The 19,351-nt window shown below is 41.7% G+C and overlaps 1 protein-coding gene across 5 annotated transcripts in view; it reads right to left on the bottom strand.

Annotated features, from left to right (window-relative positions):
• Nucleotides 1–71: 71 nt before the first annotated feature.
• RIPOR2 (RHO family interacting cell polarization regulator 2) overlaps nucleotides 72–19,351 on the bottom strand; it is a 210,885-nt gene continuing 191,605 nt past the window's right edge. For all 5 annotated transcript variants that reach the window (XM_089918417.1, XM_022562345.2, XM_022562347.3 and 2 more), the window contains 8 exons: nucleotides 19,000–19,168; nucleotides 15,617–15,752; nucleotides 14,203–14,364; nucleotides 13,097–13,255; nucleotides 10,170–10,372; nucleotides 8,807–8,890; nucleotides 5,359–5,449; nucleotides 72–1,837 (listed from right to left, as the gene is read on the bottom strand). In XM_089918417.1, the coding sequence (XP_089774543.1) occupies nucleotides 1,737–1,837; nucleotides 5,359–5,449; nucleotides 8,807–8,890; nucleotides 10,170–10,372; nucleotides 13,097–13,255; nucleotides 14,203–14,364; nucleotides 15,617–15,752; nucleotides 19,000–19,168 (1,105 nt within the window). In that variant the 3' untranslated portion in view covers nucleotides 72–1,736. The remainder of the gene's footprint in view (nucleotides 1,838–5,358; nucleotides 5,450–8,806; nucleotides 8,891–10,169; nucleotides 10,373–13,096; nucleotides 13,256–14,202; nucleotides 14,365–15,616; nucleotides 15,753–18,999; nucleotides 19,169–19,351) is intronic.

Raw genomic sequence — 19,351 nt, forward strand, 5'->3', positions numbered from 1 at the left:
TGAGATGTAGTGTGTTGTGTAAATACCAACTCAAGAGGGGCATGTGAAAAAAATACACCAGACTCCGAACCTGAGACTAGTAATTCAAAAATAATTTTTATTTTAACTTACATGATTGAAAGAGTGACGAATACAAATGCCACAAAACTAAAAGCACCCCCTTCAACCAAAAATAAAATGCAGAAGTGAATACAAAAGATATGGAAGTACTCATGCAATATTCAAAAAATAAAAAAAAAAAACCCAAACAACAAAGCAAACAACTCTGTAACATTTGTGATTTGACTTTCTATAAAAATCATTTCAACCATTTAACAGAGACTGTAGACTATACATACTAACTATAGACTGTACAATGTACCTTTAAAATGAAAGATATATGCATATATATAATATTTATAAATTTACAAATATATATATACATTATAACTTCACAGTTGAAAGAACTTATTTGCCAGGAAGCCTGACAAACAATTTTCACTTTAAAATGAAATAAGAGTTGTTTTTAAAGGTCTTGCTAAAATGTAAATATTTAAAATGACACCTAAGTGATATTTTATATAAGCACATTCAGAGAACAGTTGATATTCCACAGTTCAAATTACACTCACACACATTATTTAGATATCTTGGCATATCCCACCTTGTATACTCTTAAGAGGAAGAAAAGTTATTTAATAAGAGCTACTGAATGGACTTGTACTTTATTTAAAGGACTTGCTATCCTGATGTGGAAGCAATATGGGAGCTGTTGGTTTAACTATTTGGCCAAAGGATCCTATCCAGTGATGAATGATTTCTCTGGGGGCAGTAACCATCATTCAGGGCATTCTTCTTCCTAACCTTATGGTAATTTGTATAGAAGAAAAGACCACTGTTAATGACCCTCTGCTTCCACCCCATTAGGATTCCTCCAACTTCTATGTTCTTCTACTTCAAGGAGCATCATAAATTTCTGAATTAATCACAGCTGTCTGAAAACTTCTGGGTTTGACTTGTCTTAGCAGCAAAATACCTCTATTGTAAAAGTATCATTATAAAATGGCTCTTGTTTAAAAAAAAAAAAAGCTTAAGTTTTGAGTATCTTCTTTAAAATGAGTATGGGTATAATCTTAATAAGGTAGTTTTTAGTGATCTACCCATCTTTTATACCATAATGGAAACATGCCTTTGGAATTTTCACGATAGACGAAAGAAACAAGAGAAATAGTGGAGGCTTGAAAAAATGAAATTAAAAAGAAATAAACTCTTACAATATGATCTTTTAGCAGGTTCTGCAGGCAAACTTTTACTTGAAGAAATCTTTTTTTTTTTGCTTTGCACTTAAGGTAAAATTAGGTAACTAAGGGGGCCACTCAACCCTGAGAACACAACAGAGGAAAAACTGCAAGGTATATGATATTTATCAAAGTATCATGTGACTATTTCAAGCTTATAGAAGAACTTCCAAAAACGTATAAAGACGGCTGTTTTAAAATCCCATACATACTAGATAAGACAGACTCTTTTACTAAGTATTGTCAGATGCAATCAACCATGTAATCTACTGAAAGATACATAGCCCTATTCCGTTGGCTGAAGGAAAAGCAGGTAAGTACTGTGAAAGAGGACTTTGAATTCCTCCCATAACATGTTAAATTTCCAGACAACCTCAACAACTTCGAGCTAAGTCACAGCACCACCTTGATTAACAGGGCCATTTATTAAGACAGCTGTTAGGCAGAGTTAACTTGTAATTAAAAGGCCGTGGCAACTTCACTTGCATGACGACCTCCAACTTTAACACAGTCTCGAGGAAATTTGTCCAACTGTTCATATGCCAGCCGCCCATCTTCTCCTGCATATAGAGCATCAAAAATGAATACCAGTTTGAACTTAACTTTTTTATTCATCACTCAGAATAATAATACCAGTTGTTTAGGTAGGGGTTGCTATATTTTGCTAAGGTTGACTTTAGGTGAGGAAAAGCCATCTTTGGCTATTCTTAATTATGTTGTTTTCTAGGTAATGTTTAGAACAACCAAGAACTTTTGAGCTAATGCCAGAGACTAAAAGAATGTGAAACACAGTAGACGTCCTATGGGCATTTGATGTCAATAATTTCACATAATAGATTTATTCCTGAGAAATTATATGGATTATATTTTAAGTGCATTAGTGATTTCAGTATGGCTAGTCCTTGATTTCAGTGCATTGAACTTTTACATAACTTTCACTTTTATACATTAGATATTGGTACATCCAAATGATCTGTCATAAAATCAAGTTTAGGCTTTCAAACATCTGCTAAAAAAATTATTCTTTGCCCTGTACACAGGTAGTGATGCTGTCTACCAGCCAACAACTAGGCCAGTTCTATCAGTAGTACCATCTTGAACAGCCAACATGTATTTGCAAATTATTTGAATATTTTACTCCATTTCTCCTGTTTAAGAAAAAATGATTAGAAAATGGGAAAATGAAGTACAGATAACTAGTGATAAGAAACAGGCTTTCACACATTTAATACAAATGAGACAAAGATGCAAATAATTAATTGTGCTCAATCAGAAGTTCACTGTGAAGAAAAACGGAAGAAAAGATTCCTTGAAATGCTGGAAATATATTGATATTAGTGGGTTTTAGAAAAGGAGTGTAATCATGGATTTTATAATATATTGCCTCTATATTTGTATAATTTATTGGATATAAAGGCCTTTCAATGAACCAAAAGTCTGTTTTTGGTTGTTTTCTTTTTCAGTACATTTAACTTTTTCAGTAATACATTAGATACAAAAGTAGAGATTTGCGTGTATTTAAAAGAACTTTGTAGTGAACTCGTCTATAAGCAAAAGCCATCAATTTTTAGATTCTTTTGTTGATTGTTTCTGCATGCCTTGACTTTTCTGAGGCAAACGTTATTTTTTCCCTGATTCAATAGTTTCCAACTTTTTCTTACTTTGGAGTAGAACCCTTTATTTGAAACAAAATATTTATGCAAAACCCTGAATATAAAACATGAACAGCAATGCCTTTCCGGCTGATGACAGTGGGAGGAGGGACAGAGGGCCCTTAAATTAAGCACATTTATACCATACTCCCTGCCCGCTCACACACACCCCTGTGGATGCCTAGGCTAATGAATGCTACTTAAAAACCCAATAATACCAGGCTAGTTCCTAGTTTGCTCACAGGGAGATTCCAATTTAGAGGTCTTCCGTTCTTCCTCCAGTAACCTACAGCATCCAGGTGCCCTAGAGGGTCAGGGTTCCATTGCAGTGCTTGACCGGGTCTGGGTGTCGTGGGTGAGTTATGCAACCCTAGCATGCCTCACTGTGCCCCTCTGTAAATTGGGATTAACTGTCCCTCATAGAGTCTCAGGAGGATTAAATGAGCTAATCCATGTAGATCCCTCAAAACAGTGCCTGGCACGTGTTACCCAATATTCTTTACAGTGACACAACCCGGGCCGGGGTTTCAGGGCATCTCGCTGTTACTAAGATTCAGTTTTCAGGGGCTTGGATCTGTGTTGGCTCCTCTGCTAGTCCGTTTAACAGCCCTGTAAAGTAGGCAGGGTGTTGGAGGAGAAAGAGCTCGAGCTTTGGGGTGTCAGGCAGTGTGGTTCCAAACAAGACTGAGGTCCAGCCGGGACGTGCTGGAACGGCCAGAGGCGCGGTGAAAACTGCTCTGTCCAATAGAGAGGCCACCAGCCTCAGGTGGCTGCTTACATTTAAGTGGTAACTACTCAAAATTAAACTAATTCCTCAGTCATAACAGCCATGTTGAACTGCTCAGCTGCCACATGTGAATACTTCCTGCCGTCTGGGACAGTGCATATAGAGCAGCTCCGTCATCATGGAGGGATCTACTGGACAGCTCTGGGTTCAAATATCAAAATAATTCCATACTGGTTGGTAAACAGTGGCTGCTCGGAGCCCCTCGAATGCCCTGTGACAACCCTCAGGCCTAGAGTATCTTTTACCAATTCCCATCAAAAATACTATTTTCACTACATTAATTCAGTCGTCTGTGTGAGATAAAAATACACCAGTATTTGTGCCTTAGGGTCAAAGGAAATTCATAACATTGAGTTCAGAGGTTCTCAACCTGGGAGGCTTTTAATAATCCCAGCGCTAAGGCCCAGCTCAGACCGACAAGAGCAGAGTCATCAGAAGTGGAGCCCAGGTACGGGGGTATTTTAAAGGTTCCCTGGTGATTCCAATAGGCATCTAGTGTTGAGAATCATGAACCGGTGGTGTGGTGGGCTATGGGGGCTTTGGGGAGCCACATCTGTAACGAGTTAAGGTGAAGCAGGTGTGATGACCAACCCTGGAGATACGGCTGTCTGTGCAGCTGAACTGGATCTGGATCATCTACAGGGATGAGCCTCCTCAGGTTACAGTGGGAAGAGCAGCGTTGCTGGCTATTCCTTCATTGTTATTTCAGAACACTAAAGGATAAAAGAAGTTCAAACTAATAATACCCTGGGCACATTTTTAGGGAATTAAATAATTTCCATGCCTAAAGCAAGCCGTGAGGAATAACTGTTTTATCCTTTAAACACACATATATTGGCTAAGATTTCTATGCATTGCATGTTATATCAATAGCAGAATGAAGCCTTATTAAACCCTAAGAAAGAGCACCAGACAGTGAGTGTGATTGCCACGGTGACTATAAGTGCCATGAGAGTCTTCCTTACATCCTTAAGCTGCTACTAGAGTCACACTAGGGCAGCGGCTTTTTCCCGGCTAGTATTACTGAGCGGATTATATTCGAGGACTTTGAGGGGTATAGTATTTATACTTTGAGTGAAGTGAAGGAGAAGGGTTATTTGGATATTCCAGAAAAAAATAAATACTTCATCTCTTTTCTTTGGTGTCGGGGCTCAGGCGCAATAGGCCCGCAGGGCAATCAGAGGTTAACCTGAGAGTCTGGGGGAGGCTGTGGTACGTGGGGGATTATGGCATCCTGGGGAACACATCACTGTCCTCCAGGTAGTGCCAACCCCAACCTGGCAATCCAGCCTGGCTTCCTGACTCTGACCTCTGCTTGATAGTTTGATTTCTATGTTCTTGATTCCAAATAGTGCCCAGACTATGAAACCAGCTAGAAAGGCTCCAGAGAGCAACCTTCTCCCTCAACATCCAGGTAGTTAGAACGAGGAACTGGGGTGAGATGGAAATTGATCAGTCACACTGTGTGTGTGTGTGTGTGTGTGTGTGTGTGTGTGTGTGTGCGTGTGTAAGTGTGAGCCGATAGCCTATAGGGGAAAAATTGCTAAAACAAGGTACATGAAACTTTTCCTTACCATTCCCTTTGAGGGTGTCAGAAATAAACAATCATGTAAAAAAAAAACAAAAAAAAATCCCAACTCACCAAGAGATAAGAGAGTTTCTGAGGCCACATTTCTGATTTCTTCAGTATCAGACTGACACAATGTCACCAGCATTTTAATGCTTTCAGTAGCCTACAAGGAGAAAGTAGTTAAAATAGTGTTCTGACATTTATGTGTGGGATTACATGAGACTTAGCATTTCGTAGCTGGTAGCTGACTTTAAAAACCCAGGGCTTCCCAAACCTAGTTGAGTATCAAGATGACTTAAGGCGCTCTTGTAAAAGTACAGATTCCTGGGTGCCACTCCAGACACACTGTATTAGAACTTTCTGGGTCGGAGCCCAGGATTTGTACTTGTGGGAGCTCTGATGATCAGCTAAGTTCCTATTTCACAGGGGACTCCAGACCTAGAGAAGTGAAGTGACCAGCCTGCTTTTCCAAAATAGAATCCAATTCTCTTAGTTCTTTCTACTGTATCTCATTCCCTCCAAAACAGCTCTAATGTAAGAATTCCTAATTTTAGTCTATATACTAAAATAGAGGAGGGGAATAAAGATCAAGGATGGGAATTCTTCTATTTGTTTATTCCACAAACATTTACTGAGCACTCTGTGAACCAGGCAGTTCACAGGGTCTGGGAGACTCAAGCCAGGAACATGACATGGTCCTGGCCCTCAGGACTTTACAGTCTGGTGGAAAGACAGACCGTGAAACAAGTAAACTAATTATTATGATGAATGATAGGCTGAGTCAGGGTGGTAGGGCAGAACACGACTGGGAAATGCAGCCTGGTCTGATCAGGGAAGTCTTCCTGGAGGAAGTGATATCTTAGAGGAGTTAGTCAAGTTTGGGCACATGGTAGGGGTGTGTGTGTGTGTGTGTGTGTGTGTGTGTGTGTGTGTGTGTGTGTGTGTATGTGTGTGTGTGTGTGTGTGTGTGTAGTGTTTGGGGGTGTGGAGAAGGAAATACATTCTAGGTAAGGGGAATAGCTTGTTACAGGGTCCAAATCAATGGGAGGCTTATAAGCCACATTAAAGATTTTGGACATCATTCTAAGATCATGGAAAGCCATGTAAGAGTTTTAAGAAGGAGTTGTCTTTTATTCTGAGCTTTCTAACTGCAGTGGAGAGGACGGACTGCAGGGAGGCAGAGACGAGTGGGAAGGTAGCTCGAATCCAGGTGAATAGAGTGAGGATAAAGAGTGGGGGGAAGGGCGGGGTCACTGATGGCTCCTAGGTTTCTGGCCTGAGCTACTGAGAGACGGTTGTACAATCCACTAAGACACCAGAGACTAGAGGTGGGGGTGAGATGGGTGGAGTTTGAGGTGACTTCCTAGGGGAGATACCTAAGAGCAAGCTGATCAGAGATGGGAAGGGAAGACCTAGACTGGAAATACGAGGAATTATTAGCATAGAGATGATGATGGAAAACGTAGGAGTTGATGTTTCCCCAGGGACGACTCATAAAGGGAGAAGAGGGCCCAGCAGGTGTCTCTACAAACACCAGTATTGAAGGCAGGTAGCCGAAAGAGAGCCTGCTATGAAATAAAATGCTCTTCCTGTCATTTTGAGGAGTCGATATTGGGTAACAAATTACAGTTTTCTTTTCTGGAAGAAAGGTAGGCTTATGAAATGGTAGCTGCATGGGTAGACTATGGGTTATTTTAGCCCAGTAAGACAGATGGGGAACCTAAAATTGGAGGGCCACTGGATTTGAGGACCTTGACCTCTCAAGCTTGTTTTTATTTCGATAATAGGAAAGAAAAATGTCAGTTGTTTGCCATCATTAATTAAAAAAAATTTTTTTCCCTGACAAGTTAACAAGAGTTGATTGGTTGAGTCTGCACTGTTTTTCACATCATGCTGCATGGAGCCCCTTTCAGGAGCTGGGGGGCTGCAGATGGTTTAGAAAGAGGTCTTTTAGTCAGCACAAAGGATCCTATCCTCTAGGAGAAAAAGGTAAAGGAGAGGAATTGGTGCTCCCAGACTCTGGATAAGCTAGACTTTAAAAATTATTTATTTATTTATTTATTTATTTATTTATTTATTTATGGCTGCATTGGGTCTTTGTTACTATGCACGGGCTTTCTCTGGTTGCGGTGAGTGGGGGCTGCTCTTCGCTGAGATGCGTGGGCTTCTCATTGTGGTGGTTTCTCTTGTTGAGGTGCATGGGCTCTAGGTGCGTGGGCTCAGTAGTTGTGGCACGTGGGCTCAGTAGTTGTGGCGCACAGGCTTAGTTGCTCTGCGGCATGTGGGATCCTCCCGGACCAGGGCTCGAACCCGTGTCCCCTGGATTGGCAGGCTGATTCTTAACCACTGGGCCACCAGGGAAGTCCTAAAACTGTAGCTTTTATGGTAAGCTTCATAGCACGTAAATCCACAAAAACTGGTGCAGATCACTTATCCTCATGTCTTAATTTATGTTAACTCTATATCAGAGCTATCATCACCGACCTGCCACTGTGTATCAGGAGAGCACCCAAATACACAGCAACCACTGTGTGCTTTTTTTGGCCACCTCAAGGTAATTTTTTGACCAAGTAACAAGGAAGGCAAATTTTCCCAGAGCTGTTTTTCTTCACAGGTCATTAACTTTTTCTTTTGAGGTGTTAATCCCTTCCTTCATGTTCCATCAGGCCTGCAGGTCCTTGCACCAACCCAAGAGTTCAGCAAATTTTAAGGTGTGGCCTTTTCATTCTTTTCTCAAGGATGATTAATCTTATATTTTGTGATTAAGGTCGGTCAAACATTAAATCTTGACTACTGAAAGGCAAGCTCTTTAATGTTGGCAATTCTCAGCCCTGTTTTCATTTACACCTCCCTCTGACACAATTAAGATTGATGAGCTGCCTAGTAAAAAAGAGTTCTCCAGGAGGGATTTGGGAGTTTATTGGCACACTGGATTTTAATACTTCTTTGCCAATTTTATTTGTCCCTGCTATTTTTTTGTACACGAGAAAAACTGATGAAATCAGCATGTCATCTCTTTTTTGGGATGGAAGATACTTTTCTAACAGGCAAACTGATTCCTGTGGGCTATTGAGAAATGGAATTGTTTTCTGAAACGTATCGACTTTAACAAAACTAAGTTACATTTAGGTACTAAATTTGGGGTTGGTAGATGCAAACTATTACATTTAGAATGGATAAACAACAAGGTCCTACTGTATAGCCCAGGGAACTATATCCAATCTCCTGGGATAAACCATAATGGAAAAGAATATTTTAAAAAGAATGTCTATGTGTATAAAACTGAGTCACTTTGCTGTACAGCAGAGATTGACACAACATTGTAAATCAACTCTGCTTCAGTTAAAGAAAAAGGCAAAAAGGACTCGTGAACTAATATACAGTGTAAAGGAGAGGAGAAATGCTGCTAAAGCAGGTACTTCCAAATACAGCAAGAAAGCTGTTCTATGCACCTGGCTTAGTCTCAAAGCCAAAGTCAGCTCAAAGCTGACCTGCCAGGGGCTCTGAGGCTGAACCTTACCTTCAGGCTTTTCAGGGCCAGGCAAGCTCCCTTCTGGAGCCAGAGGTCAGTCTTTGTTAGGGCTTCACAGTAATAGAGCAGGGCCTGAAAAAGAAGAAAGGACGCTGTGAAGACACTTCGATTTGTTTGTAGTTTTAGGTGTATATATCATTTTTACTCCCTGAGATAAGCTACAGATAAAACAAGACATTTTGCACTACCTTCAGAACAACAACAAAAAAATCCATTAAAATTCATGTTTATTAAAAGAGCTGTCTCTTTACTCAATTCATCATGCCTTCTATTCTATGACTGGAATCACATAATACATGGCCTCTCGTGTCTTGCTCTTTCAGTGGGGGTGATGGCATTCGGCCCATAGAAGAGAGTTTTGAGCAAATTCTACCAAAAGATCAGAACTTTGTAGGAAAGAACAATATGAAGTTCATGCTCTTGGGCCAAAATGGCATTAGAATGGAATATCTTCCTGTGAGTACATGTCACCACATGCTAGCTTATGTAATGCCTTAGAAAAGTTAAGCAAACTCTTCTCAGAGTTCAACATCGACCTCCCCAAGGACAAGAAGGACCAAGTTTGATTTTCTTGAGCTGATCTGAAGGTTGACATGAATTGATTTTTAGAATGACTGTTCAAGTTGTAAAGGGCTCCCAGAGGACCGAGGCCCTTGCTTGTACTGGGCCCCAATGTGCTTGAATTGCAGGTGTTTATTATACCTGGATGACTGTTGAATTAAAGCCAAGAGAGGTAAATTGTCTCTTCCCTAGCATCAGGAGTGATGGCTTTTCAAATTAAAAATATTCTAGCTGTTTGACCCAGTAATTTGACGACTTAATCCCAAACTACTCATGAGAAATGCATGTGCGTGAACATACATACGTACGTTCATCATAATATTTTTCAGAGTTGGAAACTACACAAATGCTCATCAACACAGAATAAGAAAATAATGGGTTATTCATATACTGAGATGCCATTTATCCATCAAATAGAATGAAGTAGATCGATACGTTCTGCCATGGAAAGAAAATAACCACGATATATTACGTTTAAAAAATCAGTCGCACAACAGAATAGTGTGATCTCGTTTAAGAAAAAAATAATTATCCATGTTAGCATGGATAAAATAGAAAAAAGCTGAAGGAATGTACACTAAGTTATTAACAGTTTTCTCTGGGGTCTGGACCTACAGGTACTTTAACTATTTTCAGTATATTTTTGTAGTTTAAATCATGTTACAGAATATATATTATTAATAAGTGAAAGAAAATTATTTTTATAAAGGAAAAGATGACAAACTATTAATAGTAAATGGCATAAAGTTAAACAAGCTTCTGCCTCGATGTCCATCATTTCATGCCCTACCTTTTCCCTGAAATGCTCGTTTCTGGAGGCTGCTGCCAAGTAAAGCATCACAGCTTCACTAACTCCACTGTCATCCCCGGTTAAGAGCAGAGCCAGAGTCCTGAGTATTTCCTGCTGGGCCAGGAGGCTGCTGGGTGCAAGGTCACTCATGACCTGTAGCAGTTTTTCATCTCTCAGTGACTGCAGAGTCTGAACCATGGAAACTGGAGAGTGAGAAGAAAACAGAGGTCACCTTCTGACAGTAAAGGAACATGTTCATTAAAAATATAAATAAGACTCAAGGATGTACATAATAACAGACCCAAGGATATATGAAAATTAGCATATTAGAAAGGCGATGTTTCCAATTAGTGAGAAAAGGACAGATTATTCAAATAGCTATATCAAGGCAAATGAAACATATGAGAAAAAAGTAAAAGTGGATTTCTACCTCATAATGGCTACTATAATAACTTAGAGATGAATTAAACAGTCACATGTAAAAATAACAGTGAAGAAAATACAAGTAAACAGTTTCTACAGTGATCTTTTTTTACTGTCTTTTTATTTTTAAAGTCTTCATTGAATTTGTTACAATATTGCTTCTGTTTTATGCTTTGGTTTTTTGGCTGTGAGGCATGTGGGATCTCAGCTCCCCAACCAGGGATCGAACCCGTACCCCCTGCAACTGGAAGGTGAAGTCTTAACCACTGGACCACCAGGGAAGTCCCCAACCCCCTGTATTTCAGTCATACTTGCCTGGCAAAACCCTGACCCTGAGTGACCCCTTACTCAGCCTTCTCTCTGTCTGCACTCAGGAAACTGGACCCTGGTGGAAAAATCCAGTTGGTTGGAATATGGGGACAATATGATAAAAAATAGGATTCTGAGTTCCATTTGGACAAATTGACCATGCTCTATGTACTCTAATCCTTAACTAGATATCCAGCATGGGCATCCATTAGCCACAAAAGCATTAGGATAAGAGTGTATCTGGTCCGTGCAGATGGGAAAATATAACAAAATTCACATTCCATTGATAGAGCCACATCCTCTACACATGAACAAATTTGTGAATGATTAAGATTTTTTTGCTTTAATTTCCCATTTCTCCTGTTGTGGTTGTTCTGGTAACTTCATTGTTTTATAAATAAACACTCTAGTAAAAAGTCTCGAGATAAGATTATGTATAACAGCTAAATAAGTAACAGGAAACAACCTAAACATTCAACAATAATCAAATATGTTAGTATGCATCTAAATGCAGGGATATTATAAAACTAAAAAATGTTTCAAAGAATTAATAACATGGGATATAATGTCAAATTAAAAAACCAGGATATAATATTCTATAATGAGTAATCACAATTTTGAAATTTAAAACCAGCGTACAATCAACTGAAAAACACGTTATATTTTAAAAATAGGAGAATAGGTGACTTGAATCTCTTCCTTCATACTTCTCCATGTTTTCTAAAATTTTTTTTTTTTTTTTTATATAATGAACGGCTTTTCTTTGTATAAAGAAAGGGGAAAAAAAGATAAGTAAAGGCTTAGAGTTCTTCCCATGGTCATTCTCCAGGGCTGTGTAACAAGAGGAAGGGGATGCGGTTTTAAGACCCCAGGGTCTCACTTTGTTATGCTCTTCATTTGTTTGTTTGTTTGTTTGTTTGTTTGTTTGTGGTACAGGGGCCTCTCACCGCTGCGGCCCCTCCCGCCGCGGAGCACAGGCTCCGGACGCGCAGGCTCAGCGGCCACGGCTCACGGGCCCAGCTGCTCCGCGGCATGAGGGATCTTCCGGGGCACGAACCCGTGTCCCCTGCATTGGCAGGCGGACTCTCAACCAGTGCGCCACCAGGGAAGCCCTATGCTCTTCATTTCTTGATTCTAAATTTGTCACAATCTAAATCGATTTTCTAAAAAAAAAAAAAAAATCAATTTTCTAAGTAAATTTCTATATTATTCAGTTTCCATCAGAGGCGTCTCCTGCCCAGGCTTGCCCTCTCTGGCACTCTGGACTAGCATGGCTATTCGGGGCTGGGGAGTGGGACCTAAGCACAGACTCCCGTGTTCAGGCTGGAGTGGCCCTGGGTGGAGGAAGATTTTCTTCTTCTCCCTGTGATGCCAATCACCGTGCTGAACATGGTGCCGCAGGGTTTAATGTTCTAGAAAGAGAAGGGCTGAGCCTCGGTTTGGGTCAGGGTCAAAAGTGTTTCTGCCACTAGCGCTGTGCCAACCTGTCTACTCCCAAGAACACACCTCACTCCCTCCCCTCCCCACCCCCTCCTCCATTGCCCCATTGTCAAGCATGGGTGGAGAAATAGAGCACAAACCTGGGAACCAGAAACCAGCCCCTTACTGCCTGGCTCCACTCCCAGAGGTTTTCACTCACTGCAGATACTGATTTTATTTCTTATGTTCGAAGGGCCACATGAGAAGGCAATAAGGAGCTTCACTGCCGCACCCCTGCGTTGGTTGCCTGTTCTCTTCAATCCCTGGATTTGAAGCCTTAGATGTGGTTTTTCCCCTTCTCCTCCTTTCCCTTCCCAATCTGTCACCCCACTGGTCTTCTTCTGAACCTCACTTCTGCTTAGTATTATGAAAGCGCCACCAAAAAGGGCAACATAAAATAGCACTGCCTGCGGGCTTGATCCCACAAGTGGCAAATACATTAATGCGGGAAAGAAATTACAGCAGTCTGAAATCATTTACCAGCTTCCTGTTAATGGCACACCCCTGCTGGATGACTGGGATGTGCTTAGCAAACCCCTGGTTCGTTGCCAAGGGGCTTACTAATGTGAAAGGTCTAGAAGTCATTTAAAAGGCGAACCTTAGCCCAGCTGTTGACCTGGGGAAAAAAAATTACCACCACTAAAAACTATGACTAGAAAGACCAGGGATCATTCCAAACTGAGCCCCACACAGTGTGACCAAAGAACGTGTCCCACCTTGCTTGGCCAGCTGGTTCAGATAACTCTCTAGGTCATTCACACCGTGGCTCGTAAAGTAACTGTAATACTGGAAGACAGTGATGACTTCGGAGGAGAGGCTGGAGGTAAGCAGGGGCTCGGCCCGGTCCAGGATCTGGGACACCAGTGTGCGAAACACTATTTGGAAGGGGAAGATACGGAGCAGCTTTTAAGAAACATGATCAATCATTCATTCATTCATTCACTCATTCATCTTTCTATTGTGGTACATGACAGAGTGAAGTCTGTGAAGTGAAATCAGTGTACAGCCGGACGATTTTTGCATGTCTATACACCTGTATAGCTTGTCATCTGGATCAAGATACAGAACACTGCTAGGACTCCATTAGGTTTTCTTGTGCCCCTTTCCAGTCTATAGTTACCCACCTATCCCCACCATGGGCAACTAATAATCGAACTTCTATCAATATATTAGCTTTATCTGTTCTTGAATTTCATATAAATAGAACTATATAGTATGGAATTTTTGTATCTAGCTCCTTTTGCTCAAAAAATATCTGTGAGATTCATCCAAATTGTTGCTTGTAGCAGTAATTTATTCTTTTTGAAAACTGCTATGTAATACCCTATTGCATGACTATATTACAATGTATCCATGTTCTTGTTGATGGGCATTTGACTTGTTTCTAATTTCTGGCTCTTGTGAATAAAGCTATTAAAAAATGAGCATAAGCATGTATTTCTCTTGACACGTTTAGGAGTGGAATTGCTGGATCACAGGGTAGGAGTATACATATTTAGTTTTCATAGACACTGCCGAACAGTTTTTCCCAAGTGGTTATACCATTTGACACTCCTGTATTGCTGACATTTTAATGAAAAAAGGATACATACTTCAATAGCAACACAGACATATAGTCCTTTTCAAAGTCACTGCTGATATTCAGAATGAAAACATGTTCAGTGCCTTTCTTTTCTTCGATTTTACTAAGTAGATGATGTTTTCTCTGGAGGGTAAGCCCTTTCTCAGGGCTAGCTGTGGGGAAAGTGTTGAGGGCACCTCTCTAGCTCTCACTCTCAAAACAAACGACAGAAATGTTTCCCTTGCTCCTGCTGCCCTGTACCTGGGTCTGCAAGTCCGGGATAGTCTCTGTTGACAGTTCTGGCAAAGCTGGCTTCTAGCTGCTTAATCACTCTGTCCGCTGAGCTGTGGTAGACCCCAGCCGGGCTGCAGCACTTGGTCCAGAATGACAGCAAAGACAGCTTTTTGTGAAATTCCGGTATGGCTGGAATAGAAGAGCAACACCCCATCCCATGATACATGTTTTGAATGAAATAGATGAAGAGATGGACCTGGGTCAGGATGGGGAAGGCATCACCAAGGGCCTTCCTTTTTTTTTTTAAAGACTGTTTTTTAAATCAGAACTACAGGATTCCTCTGTCATTGGCAGGTGTCCCGAGGGCAAAGAAGTTGAGATGAGGATCTCATCCAGCCTGGGCAGCAAAGGAAATGCAGCAAAAGCAAAGCTGTTTGCTTTAGGTGATAGAAAACAGCAGGTCTACCCTTGGGAGAAGGTCCAATCATCTCATCTCCTATAACTTAACAGCAAAAAATGTACAGGATCAGAGACTCAAACCTCAGGAGACTTTTCTGCAGGGGGTGCAAGAGAGCAGAGGATGACTGAAGGAGTTTCTTCACCCTGCCCAGGCGGCTCTCTGACTGAAATGATTGAAGAGCCATATGCCACGGTCAGCATTTCACTCATGTGGCTGTGATCATGCACAGGGGCCTGGGGGAGGAACGGACAGGAGTCTGAATGTCCTGCCCCTTTTCACATCTCTCAGAGACCTGCCAAGGTCACCTGCTCCTGGGAGGACCGGAAGCAGAAGGCAGAAATGTATAGAAAGAACCTACAAGGTGTTTTAAGCTTAATTGGAGATAATCCAGGAGATCCTAGTTTTCCACTGTTTCCACAGACTATCTGATGTGAAAAACGATACAGATTCTTGCCTTTAGGAAACAGCCCTGTAGCCAGACCACACAGATTCAAAGGCATCTTTCCTGGGTCAAGTTCTCTACCTAAAGCTCTCTGAACCAGGGACGCTCCTGAAGGCCTTTGACTGCTCGTTCTTCTACCTTTCCCAGTAGGGTTTGAGAGCACGTTGCCTTGACAGTCAACCACTACGGGAGCTGTCTCAGCCAGCTCTGTGGTGCAAGCACAATCCTGATTACCTGTCCCAAATGGAACCACACCAGGAGAACAAGTCTGTGAAACCGCCTGGGAGGTGGTTCTGTGTATACACTAGCGTCTGCCTCCTGGGGGTGGAGGCCCCGCTAGAAAAAGCTAGGCGTCTGCTGCTTTGACTCCGAAGGCTGAAGCATGGTGTTAATTACGACCACACTCGTGTGGAGACCTTCCTCTACAGCCCAAGAGCGCTTCTCTGCCATCCTAACAAAGCCATGAATAGATGCAGGCAGGGGAGGGGGCTCGTGGGGTCAACATTTACAAGAATGGCAGCATAACTGCAGGTGCTCACCTTCGATGACAGAACTGATGCTTCCTATGTTCTCGTCACTGACGGCCGAGAGCTTCTCCATCACTTGGATTTGCCGAGAAAGCTTCTCTAAGAGGTTTCTGGCCACAAATGGGGTTTTGCTTGAGAAAACAATTTGCTGATAAAACAAACAAAACCACTGTGTCAATTACGTTGTTGTCAACAGAGCTTTCCCCACTCAACCTTGTCCTGAATGAAGTGGGGATGTTTTGTTTTGTTTTTGCGGTACGCGGGCCTCTCACTGTTGTGGCCTCTCCCGTTGCGGAGCACAGGCTCCAGACGCGCAGGCTCAGCGGCCATGGCTCACGGGCCCAGCCGCTCTGCGGCATGTGGGATCTTCCCGGACTGGGGCACGAACCCGTGTTCCCTGCATCGGCAGGCGGACTCTCAACCACTGCGCCACCAGGGAAGCCCATGTGGGGATGTTAAACTCATACACGTTTCTCTTCCAGTTTGAAAATGTTCCTCATTCCAGGCCGGTTACAACATCTGCTGAAATCAGACATGCTTTTGTTGCTTTCAACTTTTTTCATGCCTGTGTAAATTCCTGAATTTTCTCAGTAGTAGGGTTGCAAGGTTATTATAAAGTTACCTTTCTTGTATGTACTGTCAATCTACAACTCCTCTCTGAAACTTGAAGGGCATATTTAGGTTGCCCTCCGGTATGGAAACAGAAAAAAGATTTTTTTTTTACAAGCGTAGTAATTTTTCACAGCCTGATTTATTTCCTTGTCTTCAAGCTGAAAATTAAGAGCGTGCTGTAGAATAATCCTAACTACAATCAAAGCTATCTCACTACAGTTAACAAGTTCTTACTATGTACCAGGCACTGGTCTGAGCCTTATACATGTATTAGTTTGTGTTATTTTGCACAACAATCCAATGAGGTGGGAACTTTTGATTTTCCATTTTACTGATGAGGAAACTGAGGCACAGAGAGGTCAAGTAACGTGCTCAAGGGCACATAAATAGCAAGTGATTTCACTTGTGTGCAGATCACAAGAATAAGGAAGGGCTTGAGAGGGGAAAGGACAGAAGTCAGTCGATGCCTGAAGGTTCTAGTCCTTTCTGTGTCTCTCAGAAACCTGTCCCCTTCACTTGGTAGGCATGGCTGCAGGATGCAGACCTGTACCACCATTCTGTATGGTCTAAAGCATTTGGACTCTAAGGCAAAGAGAATTTTTCGAATTCAAAAGTCAAGTTCAGCAATTATGTACTAATGCCTTTCATGTAAATAAATACGGTAGAAAATAACTGCTTTATTTTAAACATAATTATAGCTATTATGATTTTTATGGACTGCCCATTTTTATCTCTTTGCAATTATATACCAAATGAATAAGTAAACTCACTGATTCAGGAGCGGGTGTGAATTAGAAATCAAGCTTCTAACCCTTACTCTTTTATTCTATATCTTTATGTCTACCTCTTTTATTCTTCTTTTGTTTTTCTTTCTTTCTTTATTTTTATTGGGGTATAGTTGTTTTACAATGTTGTGTTTGTTTCTACTGTACAGTGGAGTTCCCTGTGCTATACAGCAAGTTCTCATTAGTTATCTATTTTATACATGTTAGTGTATATATGTCATTCCCAATCTCCTAATTCATCCCACCCCTCCTTTCCCCACTTGGTGTCCATACGTTTGTTCTCTACATCTGTGTCTCTAGTTCTGCCTTGCAAACCGGTTCATCTGTACCGTTTTTCTGGATTCCACATGTAGGCGTTAATATACAATATTTATTTTTCTCTTTCTGACTTACTTCACTCTGTATGACCATCTCTAGGTCCATCCACGTCTCTACAAATTCTTTTCCTTTTTTTAAATTTTAAAGATCTAATTGGCTTTACTAAACGATTCATGGATTGGGCGGTATCTCATGTACCATGTAGAGAGGAACTCCCCTCTTGTTTTTCTAGTGTTGATTTTCTCCACAGAAGAGTTGAAGTGTTATAACCAAGGCCTTATTATCGAGAGAAACACTGCACTGACTACTGCATGCCAATTATTCTTTGAGAGAAAACATCCATCCCTTCATGGAGGAGAATTCTCCCATGCCTCACAAAGTAATGACTTTACGCCTAAGAGGTGAACGGGGAGTTTGCTCAGCACAGTCTCGGCCTCACCAAGGACAAAGAGCTGTGAAAACCATCTCATTCCAGTGCTTGATGAATAGAGGATAACTATAAGTCAACGACAATCCTTGTCCATTTTGGTCAGAAAAAAAAAAAATTGCACCTTCTGCCAGATTGGTTGTCAGCACCTGGCTTGTAAATTCAACGCTCAACAGAAGAGAGCTCCTGGGGTGTTGGCCAACCTAGTGCAAGAGTCATAACTGCCAACCAGTTTCCCAGAGCACGTGAGGTGTCTGAGGCTGCTTTGAGGGTCTACATTCGTGGAGGAGAAGCAGATTCTTCTACATCTCATCACAAGTGTGTTACTAAAAAAGCAACATTAACCCACTCCTGGCCTCCCTGGGGTCCTTCCTCCTCACCCTGCCTCTGGTCTCCCAGTTGGCCATTTGCTCTTAAAAGCACAATTCCTCCTCTTCTGGCCTGGCCCATCCCCCCGGAAACCATTATACATTTGCTTTCACATTCTTTTCCTGTTCCCCACACATCCAAGCAAGCGGGAGAAGAACAAGATTGGGAGAAGACAAGCCACCAGGTGAGGAGGAAGCATTCAAGTACCGATAGCTATTTGGGGGAAAATGGTTTGTTCAAGACAGCGGAAACTCTCCCTGCAACAAAAGAATGGCAGAATAGTTGCTCTGCTGTGGCAAAATCTTAAGTGATAAACAGCCTGAAATGAGAAGAAAAGTGAGCCCCAGGGTGTCGCAGAATGAAAGCGAACTGGTGAGGAGGATAATACCTGTAAAATGTTCTTTCTTGTTGCTAATAAGTACTTATTCAAGATCTGCGAAACTGTGGTTATGTTCTGGAGCATTTTGCCTTTAGCTGTCCAGGTGGTAGAAAACTAGTTCGTGTGATGGGTTCATATTAACATATGTTCAATAATACTGGCTTTCACAGTCCTTTTGTAGATGGCGGAATGCAAATTCCTTATCTAAAATTAAAAAATCACACTACTCTCACCTATTATCAAATGATTTGAAAGCAAGAGCACATTATATGTCACCTACTACCTGTTAAAGTCTGGAGATCTAGGTTTTAAGATAGAAAACTCAGGGTTGAGGGAGCATGGCCATGCCTTTCAGAGTTTCTGAGTTGGGTCAAATCAAAGCAGGATGGTTCTCTTATTCCTGAGTTCTCATTTTCCTGGGAAAACGCAAAAAAGGAAGCACACATCCATTCTTGGTGCATCAAAAACCTGGGCTCTAAAAACCCAGTGCCGTCACCAGTCCTACCTGGACGAGTTGGGTGCAGTACTGGAGGTGCTTGATGATGCTGAGGTCCAGGCTTTCATTTCCCGTGGTCAGTGGGAGAGGGCTTCCTGCCACACTAGTCCCGACTCCCGTGTCCTCAGTCAGGGCTTCGCTGAGGTGCCCCCTGGCTTCCGGGTGTACTGATCTGTAACTGTTGAAGCAGGAAGGTGAGCGAAATGTTAGCTGGTTCTTTCTGCATGGAAATCACAGGTCAACTCAATCACAGCACCCACTGAAAAGAGTCTTGCACTCGCCTATCTTGAAAAATAGAGATACCTTTCAAAAACTATTTTATAACTGAGCCTGGTCACCAATTTGCCTAATATTAAAAAGA

The sequence above is a fragment of the Delphinapterus leucas genome, chromosome 10 (assembly GCF_059928025.1).
Source record: "Delphinapterus leucas isolate spDelLeu-1000000601 "Yukka" chromosome 10, BTC_Dleu_Yukka2, whole genome shotgun sequence".
In the NCBI taxonomy this organism is placed as follows: domain Eukaryota; kingdom Metazoa; phylum Chordata; class Mammalia; order Artiodactyla; family Monodontidae; genus Delphinapterus; species Delphinapterus leucas.